This window comes from Phoxinus phoxinus (genome assembly GCF_949152265.1).
Source record: "Phoxinus phoxinus genome assembly, chromosome: 13".
Taxonomy (NCBI): Eukaryota; Metazoa; Chordata; class Actinopteri; order Cypriniformes; family Leuciscidae; genus Phoxinus; species Phoxinus phoxinus.
The window spans coordinates 5,944,741-5,970,139 of record NC_136888.1 but is presented as its reverse complement, the minus strand read 5'-3'; the positions used below and the strand labels follow the sequence as shown (position 1 = coordinate 5,970,139).

General features: G+C 36.6%; 1 protein-coding gene across 11 annotated transcripts in view; it reads left to right on the top strand.

Annotated features, from left to right (window-relative positions):
• The window catches only part of ralgapa2 (Ral GTPase activating protein catalytic subunit alpha 2), a 185,014-nt gene that overhangs the window by 104,779 nt on the left and 54,836 nt on the right, over positions 1 to 25,399 (top strand). For all 11 annotated transcript variants that reach the window (XM_079632531.1, XM_079632539.1, XM_079632533.1 and 8 more), the window contains 10 exons: positions 20 to 118; positions 1,695 to 1,850; positions 7,884 to 8,012; positions 8,110 to 8,238; positions 12,817 to 12,875; positions 13,550 to 13,658; positions 17,962 to 18,072; positions 18,146 to 18,214; positions 18,425 to 18,562; positions 24,529 to 24,712. In XM_079632531.1, coding sequence (XP_079488657.1) covers positions 20 to 118; positions 1,695 to 1,850; positions 7,884 to 8,012; positions 8,110 to 8,238; positions 12,817 to 12,875; positions 13,550 to 13,658; positions 17,962 to 18,072; positions 18,146 to 18,214; positions 18,425 to 18,562; positions 24,529 to 24,712 — 1,183 coding nt within the window. The remainder of the gene's footprint in view (positions 1 to 19; positions 119 to 1,694; positions 1,851 to 7,883; positions 8,013 to 8,109; positions 8,239 to 12,816; positions 12,876 to 13,549; positions 13,659 to 17,961; positions 18,073 to 18,145; positions 18,215 to 18,424; positions 18,563 to 24,528; positions 24,713 to 25,399) is intronic.

Below are 25,399 nucleotides of genomic sequence, written 5' to 3'. Positions count from 1 at the left end.
CGTCGAGCTCTTGTTTCAGATCAGAGATAATCTTGGGATCAGAGTGGATACAGACACAGCCACGGCCAGACCCTTGTTCTTCCCTCCTCTGCGCATGCTGGCTTCCTGGCTCTTCAAGGTAACACTCATTCAAAAACTGCCCATCAGGAACAGTCTCTGGAATTCAGACCACAACAGATTTGCCCAGTTTCACAAGTGATCAGCATTACTGTGCACACCTGATAATAATGTGTCTCAGATGTTTCTACTTCTGAGTGGATTTAGTTTGAGGTCAGACAGTCTTTTTCTTTTTTGAGAGAGAGATTGAAGATTTCTATTTCAAATAAATGTTGTTCTTTTGAACATTTTATTCGTTCAAGAATCCTGAAAAATGTAACATGGCTACCACAAAAATCATTAAAGGGATAGTTCACCAAAAAAATGTTAATTCTGTCATTTATTACTCGCCCTCATGTCATTCCAAACCTGAAAGACTTTCATTCATCTTCAGAACACAAATGAAGATCTTTTTTGATGAAATATGAGAGCTTTCTGTTCCTCCATTGACAGCTACGCAACTACCAATTTGATCTTCAAAAAGTTCATAAAGAGATTATAAAACTAATCTATATGAATTGACTGGTTTAGTCCAAATTTTCTGAACAGACTCGATCTTTTTATATGATGAACACATTGAATTTAGGCTTTTATTCACAAACAAACATTTATCAACTCACACATCAGCTTTCCTGTTGATCAAACAGTAGAGCGCTGGCGCTTGCAACACCAAGGTCATGGGTTCGATTCCCAGGGATAGCAAGAACTGATGGGTTAGCAATGTAAAAATGTGGCGAGCAGGACGAGGTTGAGGGCCGTGGGAGGACGATAATAATAATTCTCATTGATAATGAGTGACACCTGCGCGAGGCACTAGTCTCGTGTCTCTCACGGAGGTGCGGAAGCATAAAAGGAGAAGCGACGACAGTGGAGATCGAGAGAGGAACAGGCCTGAGTTTATGTTGTGTTTTATTATGTATTTACTTTACTTTCGTTTTGTATTTGTTTTATTAATTTATTATTACAATTGTTGAATGTTCGCCGGTTCCCGCCTCCTCCTTCCCACAACATCTAACCGTGTTACAATGTGTACCTTGAAATGCAATGCAAATCGCTTTGGATAAAAGCGTCTGCCATATGTATAAATGTAAACTGAAGCTCAAGCACTTAATTCTCGTGTTATGCAGCACGTTTGAGCTTCAGCAAGAAAGAGTTTAAGATTTTTGAATATCAAAGTGGTAGTTGCGTAGCTGTCAATGGAGGCACAGAAAGCTCTCAGATTTCATCAAAAATATCTTAATTTGTGTTCTGAAGATGAACGAAAGTCTTACGGGTTTGTAACGACATGAGGGCGAGTAAATAATGACAGGTTTTTCACTCATATAGGCTACACAAAACAAATATCAAAACAAATACACAGCCTTGGCCATTACACACATGACATCAGACATTGAAAAATATGTAATTGAACAGCTTTATTGTGAATGTGTCTGTGTTAAGATCGAGTAAATGAGCACAGAGAGTAGGAGAGAAGCAAACAGATGTAAAGAGTTGACACTAAATATGATGCAGTCAGTGGGCATGTTTCGCCGTATGCACTTGTTGTTTTGAATAGGAAGAGCATATTGAATACCGAACAACCTGTAATGTGTGTTCAGGCTACCATGCTGCCGCCAGAGTTCAAAGCTGGGAAGCTACAGGCGTATAAGCTGATCTGTGAGATGATGACGAAACATCAAGACGTCCTGCCCAACAGTGACTTCCTGGTGCACCTCTACCACGTCATGCACAAAGGCTTCACCAGCGACGATCAGGTACAATCGATTCTGCATGCATACATTTAAACCTCCTTGGTTTTAAACTTCCTGTGTTGACGTTTTGTATTTCTGTTTGGCGAATTATGAATTATAACTTCACATAATGATGGGTTGTTCATTATTTCAGTGAGTAAAAAATGTGTCTTAAAGATATGAGAGGGGACATGACAGAGAAGCTGAGTTCTGTGAACTCCACAGGAATTACATAAATTTAATTATAACCAATACTTCATCCAATTAGAAAAGTACTTCCACTAATAAAAATGTTTTAGACTAATTTACATGTCAATCACAAGCAAAGCCTGTTATACTTTCATTAAAAAAATACATTGTTTTCCATTCAGCTTTTTAAAATGTGAGGGTTTATTTGATTATTTTTTTAATGATTTTTTTGGCAGCATGCCACCAATTCTTTTTACTTCTTCCAGTAGAACATAAGTATTTAACCTAAAATATTCCTTTAACAAGAATATAAACCTTCATGCTGACCACTAGATGGTGTAACAGTCTTGTTTGTGATGCCTCTAAAGCTCTCATATTCTGTAGATAATAAAATGCTTGAATCCTAAACATTCACAAAGAATCATTGTTGAATCATCAGAAGAGAGTAAGATCTGATTGTGACTAATATACACTCAACATTTTATTCATACTCTAGGCTTTATTTTATTATATTTTTTGTTTATGGTTTTGATCATGATGCAGTGTAGGGAAATTTGCTCAGATGTCCAGTGGTGTGTGTGTGCTGGCACTGCGACACTTTATTTGTGTTTGTTTTATTTGGTCTAGACAAAAAAAGAAGAGCTCCCTGAATGTGGAGATGCAATGAAAAAGCAATGGAGATTGTGAAAGTGCATTTGGCCACTATTCTGTAGATAACAGATTCTCATTTGTGTCACTGTTGGCTCGGAGTCTCACTCCAATTCCACATGGGGGCAGATGTGAAGCCCAGATAGAGCTCAGAGACAATGGGAATGGTAGCTTAGAAGTGCGTCTCTTTCTGCGGACTCGATGGAGCTGCTAAAGTTCAGCTTAACGTTCACATCTTGTACAGCTCTGAAACAACTGGTCATGTTCACAGCAATACAGTTTCACAGCCACCTGCAAAAATGACTTCAATTGTATTAGATATGAGCTGCAGTTCAACCACAGTTCTATGCTAGTCAGTTCTTTTCAGCAGCATTGAACATTTAATAGCTGTTAAAATCAATAATAATGTATAATAGCTTGAACTGTAGAGTTTCAGTCTTTTGGATTTTCATCACCAGTCATAAATGTGTAAACACAGGGCTCAGATGATCACAAATGCAACTTGAAATATGTGATTTTTAAATGAGTCCGTGATATACATTCTTCACAAGTTGGGTGTGAGACCATAAACAACACATTTAAGAGCTTTTTTTAACCCCCTCCAGTCGCAAATATTCTTTACAAAAAATAGTGATAATTTATATCTAAAGACAAATTTCACATGTGCAGTCCAGTCCTGTACAATACATGATGTTCTCCTGTTTTACAATGCTACTTTTACACAACAAAGATCATTGATCCAGTCTCAAATTGGTTGAAACCAATGAAGCAGGAGAATGCATGTGTTAGTGTTTATGTTGTTGCACTAGTTCCACATACTGATCTTCTAGCAATAGCAAATTGTAAATTTCATGTATATCTGATTAATCCTCTGCAATATTATGAGCATGGACTATGGATTATGTAATTTGGCAACCAAAAAAGTAATTTGGTCCTTATATATTTTATTTTAAGAGTCAGTCATTCCCTAGTTTAGATGTTCTACTAACTATAAGTATCTTTGTAACTACATGTCAACTAGCAGTCATTAGAGGATTAGTAGACTGTCTGATTAATATTTGCTAATACTTTATTATATATTACCAACAGACATTCTACTGACTATAAGTTACTGTTTATGTACATGTCAACTTATTCTACTAACCTCTAGTGAAAGTTAGTTGAATGTGTTTCAACTACATTGAAAAGTTACTTATAGTTAGTAGAATGTCTAAAGTGGGCCATAGAGTGTAACCAATTTGAAAATAAATGTGGCGTTTCGTTTTCAAAATACCCTTGTTACATTCAAAATGTTTCAGGGTTAAAGATCATCAGTACAAAAAGATCAATAATAACGATCTGAACTAGCAAATATCAAAGCACTGTACATGATTACATACAGATAGTGTTGTGCGTTGTGCTTTATTTTGTAATTACACATTGGTTTATATGTAAATCTAATTAAATATGAAACCTACTGTTTAAACCATGTGGTCAAAAATAAAGTTCAGATTTGGAATTGTTAAAGTCGTCAGTAAACAGAAGTTGCGACCAACTTTTCTTCTCTGTTGTGACATATCTTAGTACGATATTTTATCGTACTAAGATAAAAAAAATACTGGATTTGACTGGATGGTAAAAAGTGTCTTACAAACTACATAGACCGCGGTTTCATATGAGTGACAGGTTATTGGAGGGGGAGGACTGAAACTCATCTGGCTATTGGACAGTTATTTCCCAGTGTACATGTCATCAGAGGGAGGTGGGACTTTTTCATTTTTATTGAAGATAAAAAGACTTTTTCTTTTCTTTCTTTCTTTTTTTTAAACTAATGACCTGCAAAGCAATGTTTTGATTTCACAGTGACTTTAATCAGATCGGTTGTAAGTCACTGGTTCACAAATAGACCGTTGAGTGATTCATGACAAATACATTCATATTTATAGATTTTTGTTATATTTATATTTTATTCTTCAAAATGATTTATCACGAGCATTTATTTAACTATTATTACATATTATTTAGCTACGAAATGTATCTGTATACAAGAACCCTAATCACACAGAACCAGTAGTTAATGATTAAACCGCTGGTTGTGCGCCGCTATAGGGACAGGAAAGTCAACAAATAAGAGCACTGCTAACAGGTGTTGGACTGCGGGCTGGATTTAGATTTAGTGTAGACACACATTGATTTTTACCTCCACCGTTTGGAGTCATATAAAGGTCAGAGATTGAAGTATTTGTCGAAGCCGTAGCACATCTAGAGTCTTCAGATGCAACTGTACATGTACATTTCCTTGCACTGCTCTGACTATTTAAACCATTCGGCCATGTTGAGCTGCCAAACACACACACACACACACACACTGTAGATTCAGATTGCGCTTTCTGTATTTACCGCTGCATAATAGTCCCGCTTTGCAGAATTGCCGCTTCCTCCAAAATGCTCATTTTGGGTAATCACGCAGCAGTTTGGTGGCGGTTAATTACTACTGGTTGCTAAGCATTGCAAAGGTCAGTTATTGCAGAATGAGGGTAAAATGTCCCTGCAGATCCACCGCTTCCACCAATTTCACATCTCCCTCTCAGCAGGACTCTTTTTATGCAGCGAGGTTGCCTATATTGCTGTTTTTTTTCTTCTTCGTCTGACAGTGTTTACAAAGGATTCAATTAAGGAAGATGAATGTAGCGGTTACGGAGCAGCCGTGCTTGTTTATGCGTGTGTTTGTTTGTTTGTTTGTTTGTGAGCATGGCACAGTTGGTTTAAAGGAACTGATGTGAGATAAACATAAATTGTGATTTATAACGCGTTTAATGCGTACACTGTGTTACGTAATGTTTCACACCTTCAGAGTAACGGATAGATCCTCGAAACGTTGCATGCAAGTAGCCTTAGGTTATTTCCAGAACCTCTTCTCTCTAATTTTACTTTGATACTTTACTAAAGTACTTTTTTAAAAATATCTACACTTCATTTCATAAAAAAACATTGTTACTTTGATTTGAAGGAATGGACACCCGTTCTGAGACGCGATAGCAACGTCCAATTTGTTAGCAAACTGATTATTTTTAATGAACCTGTTGAATCAGTTCACTAATCACACTGAATGATTAATTCTCAAATTGGACTGATCCAAAAAATTACGGAAAAAAACAGTGATTGAGTCAGAGCGAGTAAGTTAGCAAGTCACTAAATGTGTCATTTCTTTCTGACTCAAATGTGCCACGAGATCCTTGAATCTTGAGTCTGCAGTGACTGATGGTGTGATTCATTTTATTAATGGGGCATTTTAGTATTAATTATAAAACATACAGGGCCCTATTTTAACGATCTGAAACGCAAGTGTCAAAGCTCAAGTAATTTTGTGGGCGGATCCCGGCGCTGTTGCTATTTTCCCGGCGGGATAAATGACTCTTGCGCCCGGCGCAAATCTAAAATGTGTTGGTCTGAAGTCGCTACATTACTCATAGGTGTGGTTTGTGCGTAACGTGAATTAAACCAATCAGAGCGTCCTCTCACTTTCCCTTTAAGAGCCGGCGCGCTTGTTCCATGGCGGATTGCTATTATAACGGCGGATTTGCCAGCGCACGCCAGGAGCGGTTCACAGCCGAGGAGACCGACGTTCTCGTCAGGACTGTAAAACACAGAGAAGTGACATTGGGGATGATGGGAGAAACACACCCAAATTAGCTTCTGTTAAACAGGCGTATAATTTGGGTAAATGTGTAGCCTAATCTAGAATTTTTTTTTTTTTTTTTATCTAGATAGATTTTTTTTCACATCTACACGGACACAACAATGATTTCCCTCGTGTGTTAATATTTTTCCTTGTAATAATGTAGGATTTGCAAAAATGAAAACTGCTGCGTCTGTTTATATTAAAGAATCAAAGTGTATGCGCGTTAACACGCTACATTCTGGCCAAGCACGTGCCCTTAAAATACCATATGACTAACGCGCAACGCGCCACTGTCTTTAGACTGGGTTTTTCCTGGTCAGTGGCGGAATTGCTTTCTAAAACTGGAAAATAGCACCAGGGAAGTTTTGCGCCGGAACACGCCTCCTCTTTGCGCTGAACCGCCCCCGCGAGCGCAAGTTTATTCCCTAATTTACCGACGTGCGTCTGTGGAGGGAAAAGTCCACTGTGCGCGGGTGCAAAATAGGAATGATACATGCGTCGGTGTTCAAAGTCAATTGCGCTGGGTGCAAGATAGGGCCCATAGAATTACACATATACTGTGTTTATGTGTTGAGTTATTTGTGAACTAAACAAGTTGTTTATGCCCATTGCATTGAAATGCTTGAATGTGGACAGATTTCGAATGACCTTGAATGATCAGTAACTTAATATTTAGTTTAATGTTTTAGTAATATAATTTTAGACATTTATATGACATAAGACATGTGTGACCCTGGATCACAAAACCAGTCACATGTCGCACGGGTATATTTGTGGCAATAGTCAACAATATATTGTATGGGTTAAAATTATAATTTTTTCTTTTATACCAAAAATCATTAGGATATAAAGATCATGTTCTATGAAGATATTTTGTAAATTTCCTACCGTAAATATATAAAACATGTATTTTTGTGAGTGAATGCAGCACAATCGTGAACATAAATGCACAATTGTAAAGGCGATTTTCTCAATGTTTCGATTTTTTTGCTCCCTCAGATTCCAGATTTTCAAATAATTGTATCTCGGCCAAATATTGTCCTATCATAACATAACAAAGCTTATTTATTCAGCTTTCAGATAATGTATAAATCTCAGATAATGTACCCATGTGACTGGTTTTGTCATCCAGGGTCACAAGAGTGATTGGGACAGCTTTATGCTGGAAAAAGTGTCCCAATCAACCTGAATTCATCCATAATTAATGTTGCTAACAGTCATTAGAGGGTTAGTAGGCTGTTTAATATCTGCTAACAATGTATTTTGATGCTCCCCAACAGACATCCTGCTGACTATAAAAAACTTTGCAACTGCATGTCAACTTATTCTACTAACACTAACCCTAAGCTAAAAGTCTACTAATACTGAGATGATGAGATACTGAGATCATAATAATGAGAATAATAATGCTGCAAAGTTACACCACATTTTATTAGGTTATCTGTTCCTACTCAAGAACCACTTCTTTACTGTCCTCTAAATTAAAGTGGCACACGGAATATCCTAAAATGTTATCTTGTCTGTTTTGTCCCTGCTCTCTCATGCTCTGGTTTGCTCAGGATGTGTTGAACACGATGATAAGGTGGTGTTCACCGCGATTCTTCTTCCTTGGCCTGCCGGGCTTCACCATGCTGGTGGGAGACTTCATCACCGCAGCTGCTCGCGTCCTGAACACAGACTCCTTTGAGGTACATGCTGCTGCGGCCCAATATTAAATGAACATATCCACACTTACACTACAGAAGTGCTTCATGCTGGTATCGTCTCCACTCTTGTTCTTGTCAGGCTCCACGGATCGAGGCTCAGACGGTTCTTGGTTCGCTGGTGTGCTTCCCTAACCTGTATCAACAGATCCCATCTTTGCAGTCTGTTCCCGGATCTGAGGATATTGTAGTTGGCAAAGAGGACATGAAGGTATGTTGTTATACAGGTGAACCAAATCCTGTAAATCTGAACCACCTAGGTTTTTGGTACTAGGAATGTGCACCACTGCTAATGTCATTTAATGGTTAAACTTTAAAATTAAAGTTTTTTAACTGACTAGTCGACTAGTCAAACTCTCAGAAGAAAACAGTCTGTATTTGAATATGCATTCGAAATAGCCTACTTAATCTGTGAATAAAACAGTCAATTTGGTAGAATTGATGTAGAATATGTTTTTGTCCAGTAAGTTTTATTAATAATGTTTCCCTTAAAACCAGTAAAAACTGGTATTTTCCCTCGTAATCGGGAGTATAGCAAGCCTATAAGCAAGCTGAACTGTTATATGCAACAAAACTTTTCTATATTAAAGTCAAAATATTCCCTCACAGGGCCTAAAACCAACATTTTGCCAAACCTGCCAATAGCCGGTGACTTAAGAAAGTGTACTGGCCATAAACATATTTTACTGGCTGATTTTTACAAAAACAGGCAGTAATGGCACCGACATTATAGTAGAAAATTCACAGATTAGAATTTAGAAAATTCACTATTCTCTATTCCAATTTTGATACCACAGCTAAAACTTATAGCCTAACTAAAATAAATTTAAAACATTATTAAAGGGGTCATCGGATGCCCATTTTCCACAAGTTGGTATGATTCTTTAGGGTCTTCATGTAAAGTTTGTAACATACTTTGGTTAAAATTCCTCAATGGTTGTGTAACACAACTCTCAAAAAACAGCTCTGTACACAGCGGCCCGTTTTGGTGCATGTCTCTTTAAATGATAATGAGCAACAGTTCACCGTCATATTGCTGTTATCATATTGCTCAGAAAATCCAAACGGCTTGATTATTACGGAGTGTTTAGGCTTTTTGAGGAGGATTTAAAAAAATAAATAAAAATTAAATGTATGGTGGTTGTGTGCGTACACTGCAAAAACAGATTTATATGCAAACGTGAATAATAGTGAATTTTGCATCAGATGACCCATTTAAAGACAAGTAAACAGTCAGTTATAAAATAAGAACAAATAATCAAATTACAAGCAATAGCACACATAAATACAGTAGAACAAAGATCCAAAATAAATAAACAGTGCTTTTCAGGTTTTTCATGTAGGTTTAACGGTAGTTTTCAGGTACATAAATTGAATAAAGTATTCTAATGTAAAATATCATCGCATTTAGTCTTCACGGTATACATTAAATATACAGTAGTCAACATTTGAAGTGGATCAAAAAAGTTAATCAAAGTTGTCCTAAGACAAGAACGGGTATTGTTTAAAAAATTTGTATAACTTTGATGAACGATTTTAATCCACTTCAAATGTTGACTACTGTAGATTAAGTAAGGAATAATTGATGACGGGCAGTTGAATTTTTAAAAAGATAATGCATACAGCCAAGGTTATGGTTATGTGGCCACGACTCGAAGCAAACCTCGGGTGTGCATTATTTTTCAATAATTCAATGACCCGGAGCCAATTATTTCCCACACCTAAAATCTAGAGGTCGACCAATTAGTGGATTTTACTTATTGCCGATAACTGATTATTCAACCGGTATTTTTTTTAATGACTACCTGATTAAAAACAAACATAACACTCCAAGTAAAACAGTGCTGAACTGAAATGTGCTAAATTAAATAAATATATTAATATTAATATATTAAAATGAGAAGTTCTACAGAAAATAATTTAACCATTCAAATATTACAGGTCAAATGTGTGTTTCTTTAGCTATAACCTAGAAACATACTGTATGTAAATTTCATTGGTAACACCTCAAGTCCCATTTGTTAACAAGGATGTATTAGCTAGCTTTCATGAACTATGTGCATTATGCAATATACTTTTTTACTGCATGAATTAATCTTTGAGCAATACATTTGTACCTTTATCATTCATGTTAATTCATAGCACATTAACTAAGGTAATAACAGATAACAGATAATAACAGTTATTACCTCGCTAGTGAGAAATATCATGTAGCTTTTTAGTTTTTTAACTATTTTACTGATAAATGTGTCAGAGCAGCGCTGACAACACATGTCTGTGGGAGAGGGCGGGAGAAAGTAATGTAATTACTTTCTGAAATGTAATTTTGTGGCAAAAAACATGAAAATAATTTGTCAGTTTTTATCCGATTGTTTACTATATTGATTTGCTTGGTCAGTGTTGTTGTGGGTCTTGGTTCTCTTTTGTTGTTGTAGTCTGAAATCATTTAGTGAAGTGATGTGGAACTGTAATGCGGTCAAGACCTGCTGGAACTACTTTAGCCGTGCGTTTCCCTGAGAATAATTGCACACCTTAGAACATTCGTAAACCAATCAGATTCAAGCATTCAACTGCCCTTAGGATAATCCTTAATACACGTACACAAGTTTTTTAGACAAGATCAGTGTGAGATTTTTTTCTTTGTCTTTTGTTTTGTGATTTACATTAAAAACACAGACAGCAGCGGAAATATTGTTTTGCTGTCACTTTAACACATAATGCACTGATCCAATATACTAATACTGTACTCATGCGTTCTCTTTCTCGTCTGTTTACCTTCACTAAAGACATAACCTAATATGTTTACTAGGATACTTGCCGAGTAAATTTTTTATTATGTACAATTGTTTGTACATAATTTTGTGTGAATTCGTCAGTTCACGCGCAAGAAGACGGGAAAGAGAGTTCATTCTAGTGTTTGCGTGCTGTCTGAGACGCGGCTTTCTGTGCGCGAGATTCGGATGTGTGTACACAGATATCGAATCGAAATGAGTTCCCTTTCCCGTCTTCTTGCGCTTGAATATTTAAATTGGCAAGGCTCAAACTTTCGTGAGAATACAGAACTGCCCCATCAACTGCGTCATTAACTTTTGTTCATGTTCTCACAACATTGCATTGTTAGGAATAGGATTCATAAAAATGTTACCGGCCAACTGACGATTGGAAAAGTATATTCATATACTCACTAACACCGATTTTACTTGCATTTGGTGCTTGGCGAATGTCAATTTTATGCCCTGCTCCCTCACATTGCTCGTCTTCCACATTGCGACACTTCTCTTTAGCCTGCCGTGACTGAACGCATGCAAGGTCTGGGGTAAACTGAAATTCGAAGGTCCCGGTGTTATTTAAAGGATTTAATTTCCTCATGTCAATGCCATTTTTAGTTAGTAATGATTTAAATGTCTTCTCACATATGGAGCACTATATTTTCCCTGCAACAGTTGCCTTTGGATTGTCTTTCAATTGACTTCTCAATTAAACTGGTGGGTGATATAACCAAAATCTTAAACCAATTATATAATTTAATCATGACAGTGATACACATCACCTAATGGTAATTCTGGCCATTATAAGCCTGTAAGTATAAGTGTGCGCTTGCCCTTTTTAATGGTGCATGTTACTCTTTTTGGAATTAACCAAACACATTCAAATTATTACTAAAAAGTAATAATAATCCTGCAGTCATTATTTAAGTGATTAACTCTGAATAGAAATCAGCTTTTTCCGTAGGATTTTCTTAATGTCTTCCCAGTCGAATCTTAGGCAGGCAAAGAGATTGCGAAAGGATCTCGTGAAGAGGTGCCAATCTAGCCTGGGAAAACCCAGACCACTTCCGGCAAATTTAGATTTGCTCTGCAAGTGGGTCTGGCAAAGAGCCCATTGAAACCCATTTCCAATCCGTCGAAATCGCGGCACCAATCAGAAACGTTGGGGCGGGCTTTACACGATGACGACAGAGCAGAGACGGTGACGCAGATTTTGTACATTACAAAGATGGATGCCGCCGTGGAACAACACAACATCACTCGTTCGAATCAGCTATCGCGTCTGTTTCAAGTGATTTAAAATTGTCATTTTCGTTAACACAAACAGAGAATTGCTGAGAGTCTCGAGATGTTTCTCCGTCGCTCTGCATACGTCATGTCATTCATCGCTCTGATTGGTTTTAGATCTATCCGACATCCGTTGGTGACACCCCTGTGGAAATGAATTGTCTATGGATCTTTGCCAGACCCTAACTCAGTTACAACTGAGAGTGGTCTGGGTTTTCCCAGGCTAGTGCCAATCAGGAGAAGGGTACAAAAGACTTTGTATAGCCATTGTATGATTACACAACTTCTATCCGCATACATACAACGATATACTATAAATAGCAAAGTTTAACTGGTTTGATTTATAATTTCACCAAAATTATATCATCCAGCCCTAAACTGCTAAATGTGGACTATAAGGCATTAAGGTGTAACAAACATGAACAGTATGAATTTCTTTGCTTTCAAACATTGTGTATGTGTGAAAAGCACTTTACAAATTAAACTTGACTTTCATAAAATTGAAAAAACAAAACAAAAAATGGTGTAAAAAAACAGGATTAGTAAATGATGACAGACGTTTCATTTTTGGGTGAACTCAAAGCATCAGGCATACAAATATAAACCCATTCCTACCAACATTATCTAGGCCATTACCAAAACCGTGACCACAAAACTGAACCTTGGGTCTTCTATTAGATGTATTATGCTGCCAAATTAGCATTAACTGTCTATGTCATGCTTTCTGTCTGTAGGACTACCTTGTAAACATTCTTCTGAAGACTGCACGTAATGAGACATGTGAAGGAGCCAGGTACAGCACACTTTCTTACCTATCTTTATTATTATGATCCAGCCCAGGAAACTGAGCCTTATGTGTTCAGTGATCTTTGACATTTTATTTTGATCCTATTCAAATCACATGCATATGGAAAATATATATATATATATTTATATATATGTTAAAAGAGGTAATTGCGACTTTTTCTCTCACAATTACATCTTGAAATTGCGTGATATACATATACGCATTCAAGATGCGTGACATCTTGAAAGTCGCAATTGCGAGTTATAAAATCAGAATTGTGTAATATTAATTTGCAATTGTGTGTTATAAAGTCAGAATTGTGAGATATAAACTTGCATATAAAGAATGGCAAGTTTATTTCTTGTAATAGCGAGTTTATATCACGTATTGTGAGTTTATAACTCACAATTCTGACTTTATAACACAATTGCGACTTTATATCTCGCAAATCTGACGTTATGCCTCACAATTCTGAGAAATAAAGTCAGAATTGCAAATAAAAATTGTGCAAATTGTGAGATAAAAAGTCACAATTATATTTTATGTTTTATTCTGTGGCAGAAACAAGCTTCCATAGATGCATGACTACAAACATGCGGATCTGTTTTACCTTGTGAATGATATGAATGGCTGCTCTGTTGGTCTGGCAGTAATCTGAGTGTGTTTTAACCATGCTTTAGGTGTGTAGCGATCTGCAGTCTGGGGCTATGGGTGTGTGAGGAGCTGAGACACACAGAAACACACCATCAGGTGAAAGATGCAATCAACGTCCTGGGGGTCACGCTGAAGGTGATTATGTTTGATGTGTTCTTCAATCTGAAGTTGTTTGTCCTCCTAATCCGTATTAGTTGTATTACTACTGTATGCAGTTTGTATTCATCCACAAAAGTAAAGCTAATCATTTACTGTATCTCACTTCTCTAAAAACACACTGAAAAGTGTGTGTGTGTGTGTGTGTGTGTGTGTGTGTGTGTGTGTGTGTGTGTGTGTGTGTGTGTGTGTGTGTGTGTGTGTGTGTGTGTGTGTGTGTGTGTGTGATGTTTGTGACGTCCAGCCTTGTTTTGTCCAGTCAAAATATAAAGGTTTTTATTTTGTCTTATCAGTTCTAATATCTCAACTTGCGGCCACTTTATTAGGTACACCTGTTCAACTGCTCGTTAACGCAAATATCTAATCAGCCAATCACATGGCAGCAATTAACAGTAAGAAATAAGGGTCATCACAAGTGGTTATAAAAATGTAAGGTTTCTTAGAACAGACTCAAGGATAATACATGTTTTTGAACCCTTTGTGTTCAAAGGTTTTGACATTTTCTTAAAGGAAGTAAAAAGGGACTTTATATAAAGAGGAGAACATTCTAAAATTGGGATTACAGTGAATGTTTCTGGCTTTGTGAAGATGAAATTTACCCAGAAGACAAAGTAACAATACAGTATTATCAAGATTAACATCCTTAGAATGAAAATCTGATTTAAAAAAAAAAGATAATTATGTAATTTGTGTCTATAGGCATGTGTGTTTGGCTCGAGTGCAAATACACTCTTGTAGTAAAAGCATGCGTATGTGCATGTAGTCTTTCTTTACAAAGTGACTTCGCCAACTACTTCTCTGGCATGTATAATCTAGCCTTATTAGTTGTTTTTTGCAGATCCGTGTGAACGGGGATCGTTTTGTCATCTGTACAAATAAATTAAAAACTTCAGTTTTTAGCACATCGTTGTCATGTAAACATACCCTTAGTTATGTAGACATGACTAAGCATCAGAATGGGGAAGAAAGGTGATTTAAGTGACTTTGAACGTGGCATGGTTGTCGGTGCCAGACGGGCTGGTCTGAGTGTAGTTAAGAAACTGCTGATCTCCTGTGATTTTCATGCACAACCATCTCTAGAGTTTACAGAGAATGGTCCTAAAGAGAAAATATCCAGTGAGCGTCAGTTCTGTGGGTGAAATGTCTCGTTGATGCCAGAGGAGAGGAGAATGGCCAGACTGGTCAGAGCTGATAGAAAGGTAACAGTAACTCGAATAACCACTCGTTACAACCGAGGTCTGCAGAAGAGCATCTCTGAACACACAACACATCAAGCCTTGAAGCAGAAGAGCTACAGCAGAAGAAGACACACCACTGACGCTCAGCTGAGAACAGGAATATTAGGCTACAGTTCACACAGGCTCACCAAAACTGGACAATAGAAGATTGGAAAAACGTTGCCATGGTCTTGTGAGTCTCGATTTCTGCTGCAACATTCAGATTGAAGGGTCAGAATGTCCATCCCTTTATGAACACAGTGTACCCATCTTCTAATGGCTACTTCCAGGATATCAAAGCTCAAATCACCTCAAACTGGTTTCTTGAACATGACAATCAGTTCACTAAACTCAACTCAATGGCCTTCAGTCACCAGATCTTAATACAATAGAGCAGCTTTGGGATGTGCTGGAACAAGAGATTCGTATCATGGATGTGCAGCCGATAAATCTGCAGCAACTGCTTGATATCATCATGTCAATGATTTTGGACCAAAATCTCAAATGAATGTTTCCAACACCTTGTTGAATCTAAAGGTGTTGAAATCATAAAGAAACACGGCAGTTTTGAAGACAAATGTGGTCCAAACCAGTACTAGCAAGGTGTACCTAATAAAGTGGCCTGTGTGTGTGTGTGTGTGTGTGTGTGCGTGCCTATACAGTATATATATATATGTTAGTGCTGTCAATAGATTACAGTTTTTAATCGTGATTAATTGCACCCTTTTGTTACACTTATAATGACATAAAAACATTTCAGAATTCATAGTGTATAGTGGGTGTAGAATTACTAAACACAGCAATATGAAAAATTACAAATGAAAACATTATCCTTTGTGTGGAAACAACGTGAATGTAGTGAAATAATGTGTCTGTGCACAAGTACATAAAATATAAAATGCGCAGAGAGCACACATACACAGTTGGTTTATGCATCAATATAATAGACTCGCGCGTGCCTACTGTACGACTCCTGTACGTCACCACATTCCTCATGCAATCCTCATCCATCAAAACTTTACTAGCGAGACGCTTGTTTGCTTTATACAGCCAAGAAATGTAGTTTGTGTATCATCATCGCGCTCTTCAGAAACATCACAGAATATGCTCGTGTTTTGAAGCTAAACACACTGGAATGGATAATTCACTGAAAACAAAATATCTGAGATCTCTGATGGTCTTCTTTACATTGGCGCTGTTTTTGACTGATTCAATTCGCTTACTGGATCATTGGACTAAAATTGTCCCGATCCGATCGCAAACAGAGAAGCGAAATCAGGTTAAATAGTTTGAATAGAAATTTCAACCTACCAGATCCCAAGATCATCATATACCTGCGTGACGCTATGTTAATGACACACTTTCACACTTCAGTAATTATTTGTGTATAACTTATTTATGCTTTAAGGATTTTGTATTAATTGCATGGTTTTTATATACTGAAAACTTCATGTTCTTCTTCCTTTGTAGAAAAGCTGTTGTGACAAGAGACAGAAACCAGGAAGAAAACAAACAAACAAAAACAATTAAAGGATAATTTAATTTAATTTAAAAAAAAAGGCACAGGATTTAGTCAAAGGTAATTTTTGTAGAAAATTACTTCAATATAATATAACGTAAAGTTATCATAAATCTATGTAATATTTAAAAATCGAATTTCCTCTGCATTATTAAATTGAAGTATAGTTGGAAAGACGTTTTGAATCATACTTATTGTAATTTGAAACCACGTCTAAAACGATACCTTCCAAATGGAGTCTTCACATTCCCTTCCTCGAGCCGCTGCAATTACGTCCAGTTCATGTTGACACGCAGCAGGTCAGGCCAGAATAAAGCTTTGGGAAAGGAACAGGGTTTCCATCTCTAAAAGCATGTGCCGATTTCTTCTCTTCTATTACTCTGAGCAAACACTCACTCTCTCACCGCAAATTCCACATGACTGAAGCCCAGAGCAAGAGAGGATTGTGGGTAGAGCAACAGACAGAATCCATTAACCTGGAATTCTCCCAGAGAGTGTGTTTCTCTAGAATAATATGGTGCTAAATAGCAAAAACAAACATAGAAATAGAAATGACACAAATAATGGCATGCGTTTTAATCATGATGATGTATTATGCCATATATATACAGTACATTTCCAGCGTCATCTTTTACCATCTGATTAATCACATATAATATTTTGAATACCTAATTGTGTTGACAAAAATTGGAGACACAGCTGTAAAACCTTTCTTAAGTTGCAGCATGTATATATATTTAATCTACAACGTATATGACCTACAAGTTATGATCTGAGAACAGGTGGTTTTAGTGAGCCATAACTTGAAAGAATCAGTCAAATTAAATGTTTAATCTGAGTTAAGAACATTCCAGTTCTTTTCTCTGATCATTTTCAAAATGAAAAATGTATTGCTTTCTTTATTTTTGAAAGACGCTTACCAAGGCTACATTTATTTGATCAAAACAAAGCTACAGCAGTGATATTGTGGAATATTGTTGCAACTGTTTTCTATTTGAATATATTTTAAAATGTTATTTATTCTTTTGTAGGCAAATCTGAATTTACTCCAGTCTATCTGCTCAAGAAATGATATTATTATTAAATATTTTATTATTATTATTTGCGCTGCTTCATGTTTATTAACCATGATTCCCCCCCCCCCCCCCCCCCCCGAGATTATTTGATTAAATAGAAGGTTTATAAAGTCAAGTCATCTTCATTTATATAGCGCTTTTAACAATGTAGATCGCTTCAACGCGGCTTTACTGTGATAAACGGATAATTTAAGGTAACAGATTGTTTTGTCTTTATAGCGAATAAATAAAGATATTTTCCAGCTAAAGTTAGTTTTGATTGATTCACTTCCGTCACAAGGATCATTAGTTATTAAATTAAAGCACAAGAGGTAAAGCCTCATCTACTTAGCTTTATATCAAATTCTGCCTCTAAGTAATCATTATTATATATATTTCTTCCTGATCATGTTCATTTCGTGAAAAACAGTATTTTATTTTTATTTTCATTCTCATCTAGACCGTAACGTGAATGTGATTTTGTCTTATAGTTTGGAAATAAGGTGGTGGCAAACGTGGCCTGTGACATCTTTCAGCTGCTGATTTCTCACTGGCAGCACTTACAGAGACTGGAGCCGTCCCTTCCCAAAAGAATTATAGAGGTATGAAGCGTCTTCATCTGCATGATGCATCGGTTGTGACGCCTGATTAATCTCTGATTTTCCTCCCTTGTAGATTTTTGTAGCAACCATAGCATTTCTTCTGCCCAGTGCTGAACACTCAACAGTCGAGGCAGATAAAAAGGTAAGCAAAGCAGAACTGAGAGTCTGCATTTAGATCTCTGTTTTTGTAAGTAGTGTTGGACATGGGAATTCAGCATGAGCAGCTCTCAGTTATTCTGTCTCTGTGCTTGTTGTTCCATCCTTCCTAACAGCTTGTCTTTGGCAGGTTTATTGATTATTTTGTAGTGGTGTCGTGAGTGTGCTAAATGAATGCTTTCTCCGTGTGCTCTAGTTAATGGTGTCTCTACTGCTGTGCCTGCTGGACTGGTGCATGGCCGTACCGCTCTCCATCCTCCTGGAGCCCATCACTATGCCTGTGCTGGATGACCCCTCCTCACAGAAAGCCCCTCTACTCGACTACATTTACAGGGTGGGTACAGGCTTCGGGAACTTGTATTAAGGAAGTAGGGCTGCACAATTTAGGGGAAAAAATCTCATTACGATTTTTTTGTTGTTGATAAAAATCACCAGTGTTGGGTAAGTTACTTAAAAAAAGTAATTAGTTATAGTTACTAGTTACTTCTCACAAAAAGTAACTAAATTAGTAACTTATTTATATCATTACAAAAGTAACTAATTACCAGGGAAAGTAACTATTGCGTTACTTAGAGATTTTTTTTATATATATATATATGTGAAATAGGTTGGATACCCCCAATATTAAATATGTTAAATGAATGAAATGGTCAATAAATAGAACAAATTATTATTATAAAACATTGTACACTAATCTACGCTAGTTTAATGTTGCTGTGGGACAATGTGAGAAACATTAAATATTAAAATATTATCATTTCTATAGTGAAACAACAAAACACAATAGATGGTTTAGAACTTTTAATATTTCACGACTGGCAAAAAAAAAATGCTTCTTAAGAAATGTACCAAAAATAAATAAATAGTAGTAAAAAATATACATACACATACACTCTTTGTAGTTCAAATTAACATGATAAAACCTTTACAACTGGTAGACATACTGTATAGCCTTGAAGTATTTTCTTCCTCACAAAAGTAAACAGTTTAACTAAAAGTGTTCTCAATATAATACTGAAGAATGTAAAAACATAAATAATAATAATAATAAAATTCAAGTCGTGTTTGCCGCACGTCTTCACAACCGGTCAATCAAAGATGTTTTCTGGGAACGTTCCTTGCAGGTTATTTTATATTATAACCATGTAAACTAATTAAAACGTTGCAGATGAAAAACTAGGCTATATTATTCTCGGACACACTCGGTCTCTCTCGCGAACTGTCGAGCGCGCTCTCGGACACATTCGGTCTCTCGCACACACTGACGACGTTCGCTTCGCTTTTGTCCAGTCCGGCGCCTCGAAACACGCACACACACACACCAGAGAAAAAGTTTGCAGTTCCTATAGCGGAGAGAGAGAGCCCGATCGGATGAAAACCGCTTCAGTGAACTCAATTATAGTAACGGTGCATTTTTTTGTCACTCGTTACTCGAGTTACTCGTTACTGAAAAATATAACACCGTTAGTAACGCCGTTTATTTATAGCGCCGTTATTCCCATCACTGAAAATCACGATTTAAATCCAAATCTAGGTTTGCTAATGATAATGGCTAGCGCATTTAAAATGGCAGACGACATTGTGAAGAAGTTAATCGCAGAGGTCCAGAAAAATCCACCACTGTATGTCAAGTCAACCCCTATATAAATAAAAAAGTCGTTCATACCCTCTGAATAAATAGTGAGAAGTATTACCTCAGGTATCCAGCGCTCGTTTCCACAGCATTGCTTCCTTTGAAGTTGCAGTGAAAAAGACTAGTTGTTTTCATTCCACTATATTGACTACATCAGCTAAATTCATTGTTAGATTATTAGATCGATTACACTACTTCACAATGACGCTGTACACACTTTGAAACTGTAGCACGCTAGCTTAGAATAAACAGACCAGTTCGTTGGTGTGGACTCAAATATATTTATCGTTATAGTTATCTTTGTATTTATCATTCTTTGTGTGAACGACCCTTCACAGTGTGTTCACATTTGGCAGGTTTGGTTCAATTAAAATGAACTCTGGTGTGATTGCTCTGATTATTCATTTGAATAAGTGTGAACACTGCCAATCTGAACCCTGTTGGGCCTCTGGTGCAGCAACACTGACCAAAGACATCTAAACAAACCAAAATCAGGACCCTGATGTCACAATATGTGACCCTACAAAAGACAGAAAGCATTCTCATCATAGGAGCAATGTTGCCCATTACTGTTTGGAGCAAGCATCAGAAACGCCTTATAAACAAAGTACAAACTACTAAATATAATGTTGGATATAGTGTATAATAATGCAATGGGGGAATATTTTTGAGTCCTGATTAGGGATGGGAATTGAGAACCGGTTCTAAGTTTTATGAACCATCGATATTGTATGCACTTAGGGCTGTGCGATATTAAAGAAAAATGCGATAACTCCTTAAATAATGCGATATTCGATATGCGATACGATAATGCTTAAAGTGTGTAAAATAAACTTAAATTATCTTTAAAATATATTTAAAATGATATAACCTACATGTGTTTCACATTCTTTTTATGACAAGAAAACATCCTTATAACTTCTGAAAGTGAACATCAGTGTTTTACTGTAGCATAAGAAGTGTTATTTTAACATCAGTGTAAACCACAGGGTTTCTGGTTATCCTACATTAGGTTTATTTAATAAAAGATACTGAATCATAAAATATAAAAATTAAACATTGCTTAGTTTTCACTGTATGAATTAAATATATCCTGATACTTATTAAAGCTAAAAAAAACTTTGTCTTTTGTTCATGACCCCATTTATTGCAAGCTGTTGCGATATGCATATTGCGATATATACATTTGCGATATTTCGATAAATTCGATATATTGCGCAGCACTCCTTCTCTTCGGTGCCAGGCGAAAGATAAACAAGACTTCACCGTCTCCAAACTAAGCGCTGTGTTGCTCTCTCTCCCTCGCACATATTAATCAAAATACATCATCACGGTGGTAAAAGGACGGAAGACCAAAGTTTCATGTGGAGCATTCAGAGATTTTTTTTTTTTCTGAATTACTGCTGGATGTGAATAATTTGTGCTAATCTTCTCTGAAAGCGTTCCGCACATTCAGCTGACATAAACCACACTTTAAATAAATGAAAAAAAACTATCCAGTGATTAAATGTTTTCTGTGTTGACACAAATCTTGTGGGATGTCCTAACTGCCGGGATAATCACACAACGCGTACACGTTCGATTTGCGAACTGACTCCTTTGAACCAATTCGTTTTAATAAATGGTTAAAACAACTGATCTTTCCAACACTGAACTCACGAGACGTTTGAATCGGTGTATAATTAATCGCTAACACTTTACAATACGGTTCCATTTATTACATAAATTACATAAAAAGTACAGTGTTCTTACTCAAGTGTAAGCTTTAAAACAAGTAAAACCACTTGTTTGTTTTTTTTGCCGAAAAGCATGACTACTTTTTTCCCCACACAGTGCTATCAGGAATCGATAAGAGAATCGTTTAAGAATCGGATCGATAAGCAGAATTGTCAGTGCATTGATATTTATAAAATCGTATAAATTCCCAACCCTAGTCCTGATAATGCCAAATGTCTTATGTTATTTTAAATACTATCTAGTCAGTGAGCATATTCGTCTAAAATAATTCTGTATGTTCAGCTTCAGAATCATGGATAATCATTGTGATATGTATCAAATCATGACATGCAGGTATCGTTACACCCCTAATAAATAAACATCATAAAAAACTTTTTTTAAGAACCTTTATGTACTTAGGTTCAGTGTGAACACCAAGCAAACCAGGCCTAAATGTATACATTTATTTTTTGGTCCGGACTAAAATAACCACCAAACTACAAGTGTGAACACACCCTAATTTTCAAACATTCAAACATTACTCCTTGGAACTGTTATTTTGACAGAAAACCACAGGAGCCCCTAATGTTTGTCTTTTGTTGATGAATGCTTTTCATTACACGAATGGGAAGATGGTTGGCACATGTTGTGTTCACAAATGCACGTTATGGTCACAAATACACGTTATGGTCACGAATGCACGTTATGGTCACGAATGCACGTTATGGTGACCCAAACCCAGAGCAGATGCAGAGATGGAGATCGGGTGGAGCAGCACTTCCTGTGAACATCACACTGACAGATCATGAGCTGCTCATGTGTAAAAACACAGTGCCATGCTTGTGCTGAAACAATATATTATTTAATTAAATCATAGCCTTTGCGATTTAATAATCGCACTCAGCCATATTGCAATTTCGGTTTTATTTCGATTAATCGTGCAGCCGTAGAGTGAATGTTACTCTAGTTTGGTACTTGAAATTAAAGCAGAAATCTTCCAGTGTGTGTGTGTGCGTTATGTTCTATTATAAATGCATTCGTCCCCTCGCAGCTCATATTTAGTCATCAGACGCTAATGAGAGGGCATTGAGGGGCACAGAATAAATGAGATATTAGTCCCGGGCTGTTGTGCAGATGCAGACAGACACGGACCTTTGTGCAGATGTCATGCTCCCAGAAAAAAATGGCCGAATTATTTAAATGTCCCATTGTTGGATTGATAAGCTCACCAATGAATGCCAAACTCAAGAATTCAGTTCATCATCATATGAGAGAAAATGCACCTGCTGCAAAGGGGAAAGGGGAAGAATAAATGTCCTTTGTTTTCCTCTGCACTCGTTTGACTGTTAATCATTTTCTGCTAGTTATTATATGCTCAGTGGGATTACTTTAATCTCCCATTTGTCAGAGCTGAATAGCATCTAACACGAGCACATGTACATAACCCTCGCCAGGACAGCTCATCAATACTCTTGTTTTCGAGTGCCTTGTCTCAATTAAGAGCAAGAAATAATGATTAGCATCTCATGCTTATAGTACTACTCAAATAATAATTGATGATAAATGTCCTTTAAGGTTATGGAGTCTTGGTTCATTTATGCAGCACAGTTTGAGAAGTGCCACTTAGAAAATTTATAAACTGATGAAAATCACACTGAATCCTCAGAACCAGCGAATGCCATTTAATACTTTGGGTGCTAAATTTTCCCTTAATTTATTTTCTTCCTCTCTCCTCTTATCACTAGGTGACGGCTTTATACTTCGTCAGTTTGATTTTTCTTCTTTATCTAACAGGAAAAGCAATCAGTTTATGGCCGAGGTATCGCAGCTCTCAGCAATCAGTATGTGAGGGATATAAGTGCAGTGGTTTGTACCTTAGTCAACTCAAGTCACCTTTATTTATAGAGTTTACAATACAGATTGATAAAGAAGCTTTATGGTAATAAACAGGAATCAACCAGAATAAATCACCTCTACAGAAAACAGTGTCGTCGTCATCAAGCTCAATTCAATTTAGGTTTTTTCTCATCCAATAGTTATTACTGATTTACTCTTGATTTTCACTTTTACTGTTATTCATTGAGAGATCATCCATCACACCTTTGGATGACGTGTACCTCTGATATATCAGCAGTTTCCAGTTGAACCCGATGGCACTAATAGCTCTATGGTGGTAATTGTGTGGCAAATCAAAGTTCTGTGGTTTTATTTTTAGGTATTTTTACAACATGAATTTATATCAGATCATGTTTAAGTAGCTTACATTGTCATTGTTTGCTGCGTCAGTGTGTGGTGTTTGAGAATGAGCCAAGGGATAAAGCCTTAATTAAATCAAACAGAGCAAACCTGTTCAGGCACTATGATAAACTGTGCTGGACCGTGTCTTATCTTCTCCAGCCAATAGAGCCATGACCATCTGTTTCTGCACATCGATACACTCCCATATCACAGGAGAAATAGATTATTAGCCCATAAAGCCCCTCTCATTGGGTTTCCTGGCTTAGCATTGTAAATATCGTCCCATCTCCATATGGTGGCCCTGCAGCACTCAACCACACCGTCTGGGTGTAACAACAATGTTTCAATCTATTAAAGATTTCTTTTTAATGCATCTCAGTGGTGTGCCAAGAAGATCATCTTCATGGCTGAGTTGTTGATCATAACAGAGTTCTCTATTTGATACATCTCATTAGATTTTAAAAATGCACTTAATCTAAACAATGTCAGTAGTATCTTATGCATTGCATTGTGCTTTTGTAACAACAGAACAAGCGAAAAAGCTGCTCATTATTTAATACATAATCCTTGTAATCTCACTTTTTTCTGACGGTGTTCCCCAGGGTTCTGTATTAGGCCCGCAAAACTTTTCTCATTTACTTGATTTATTTAGTTTAGTCATTATTTTTTTAGCGTATCACTGGTATACTTAATTCACTGTTCTGCTGTCTTAGGTGCTGCACACTTGTGTATCAGGGTCTAACCTACACACTCAACAAAGTCACTACCTCCTCAGCCTTGCTGATCTGTCGACAGACTACGAACCCTTCCTTACTCTAGGCAATGTCAAGAGCTTTGAACCACCCCCCATACACAATGTCATGGGAGACTTTGGAAATCTCCTCACTGTGGCTGAAGGTAAGGATTTCCTGTTGTTCCTCCAATTAATCGTATTGCTATTGTGTTTTGTTATCTACAACATGTTATCTACAACGTGCTTAGGGAAATCCCATGAAAACTCTGTTGGGTCATTGCTCATCCCAAAAGAAAAAAAAGAAATATCAGTATTTTTTTTTCCTTTTCCTTATTAAGTGCATTTGTAAAATATTATGTATCTATACACCATAGTGGTATGTTTTATACTTCATTTATTACTAATGGTCGCCAAAAAATTTTTTTTGTGAGATTAACCATATTTATTGTTTTTATAATTCTTTTACATCATATTTAACAATTTTTGCTACAAATCAACACAAATCAATTTTTTATGTCTGTAATGTAAAGGCAAATTTACAAAATGTATGATGTCAACTTTTCCAGCATAAAATGTGAAACCGCTGCATCTCCCTTTAAAAGGCAAAGAAAGTACAAAAAGGGATGTTTTTAATTTGTCCTTTGAGTTTATACTGAGCTCTCGTGAATCATATTAGAGCAAATGTAGCACAATGTGAAATGAAATAGAATTTTAAAGAGGTGTGCATTAGTTCCCTCATCCACTCAAAGCAAGCCCATTTATGCCAATTATTAAAGAAATATTTTTTTTCCTCCTCCGACCTTGCTTTATCCATTAGGCAATATTTCTTGTGTGTTCTCTACCTTGGCATG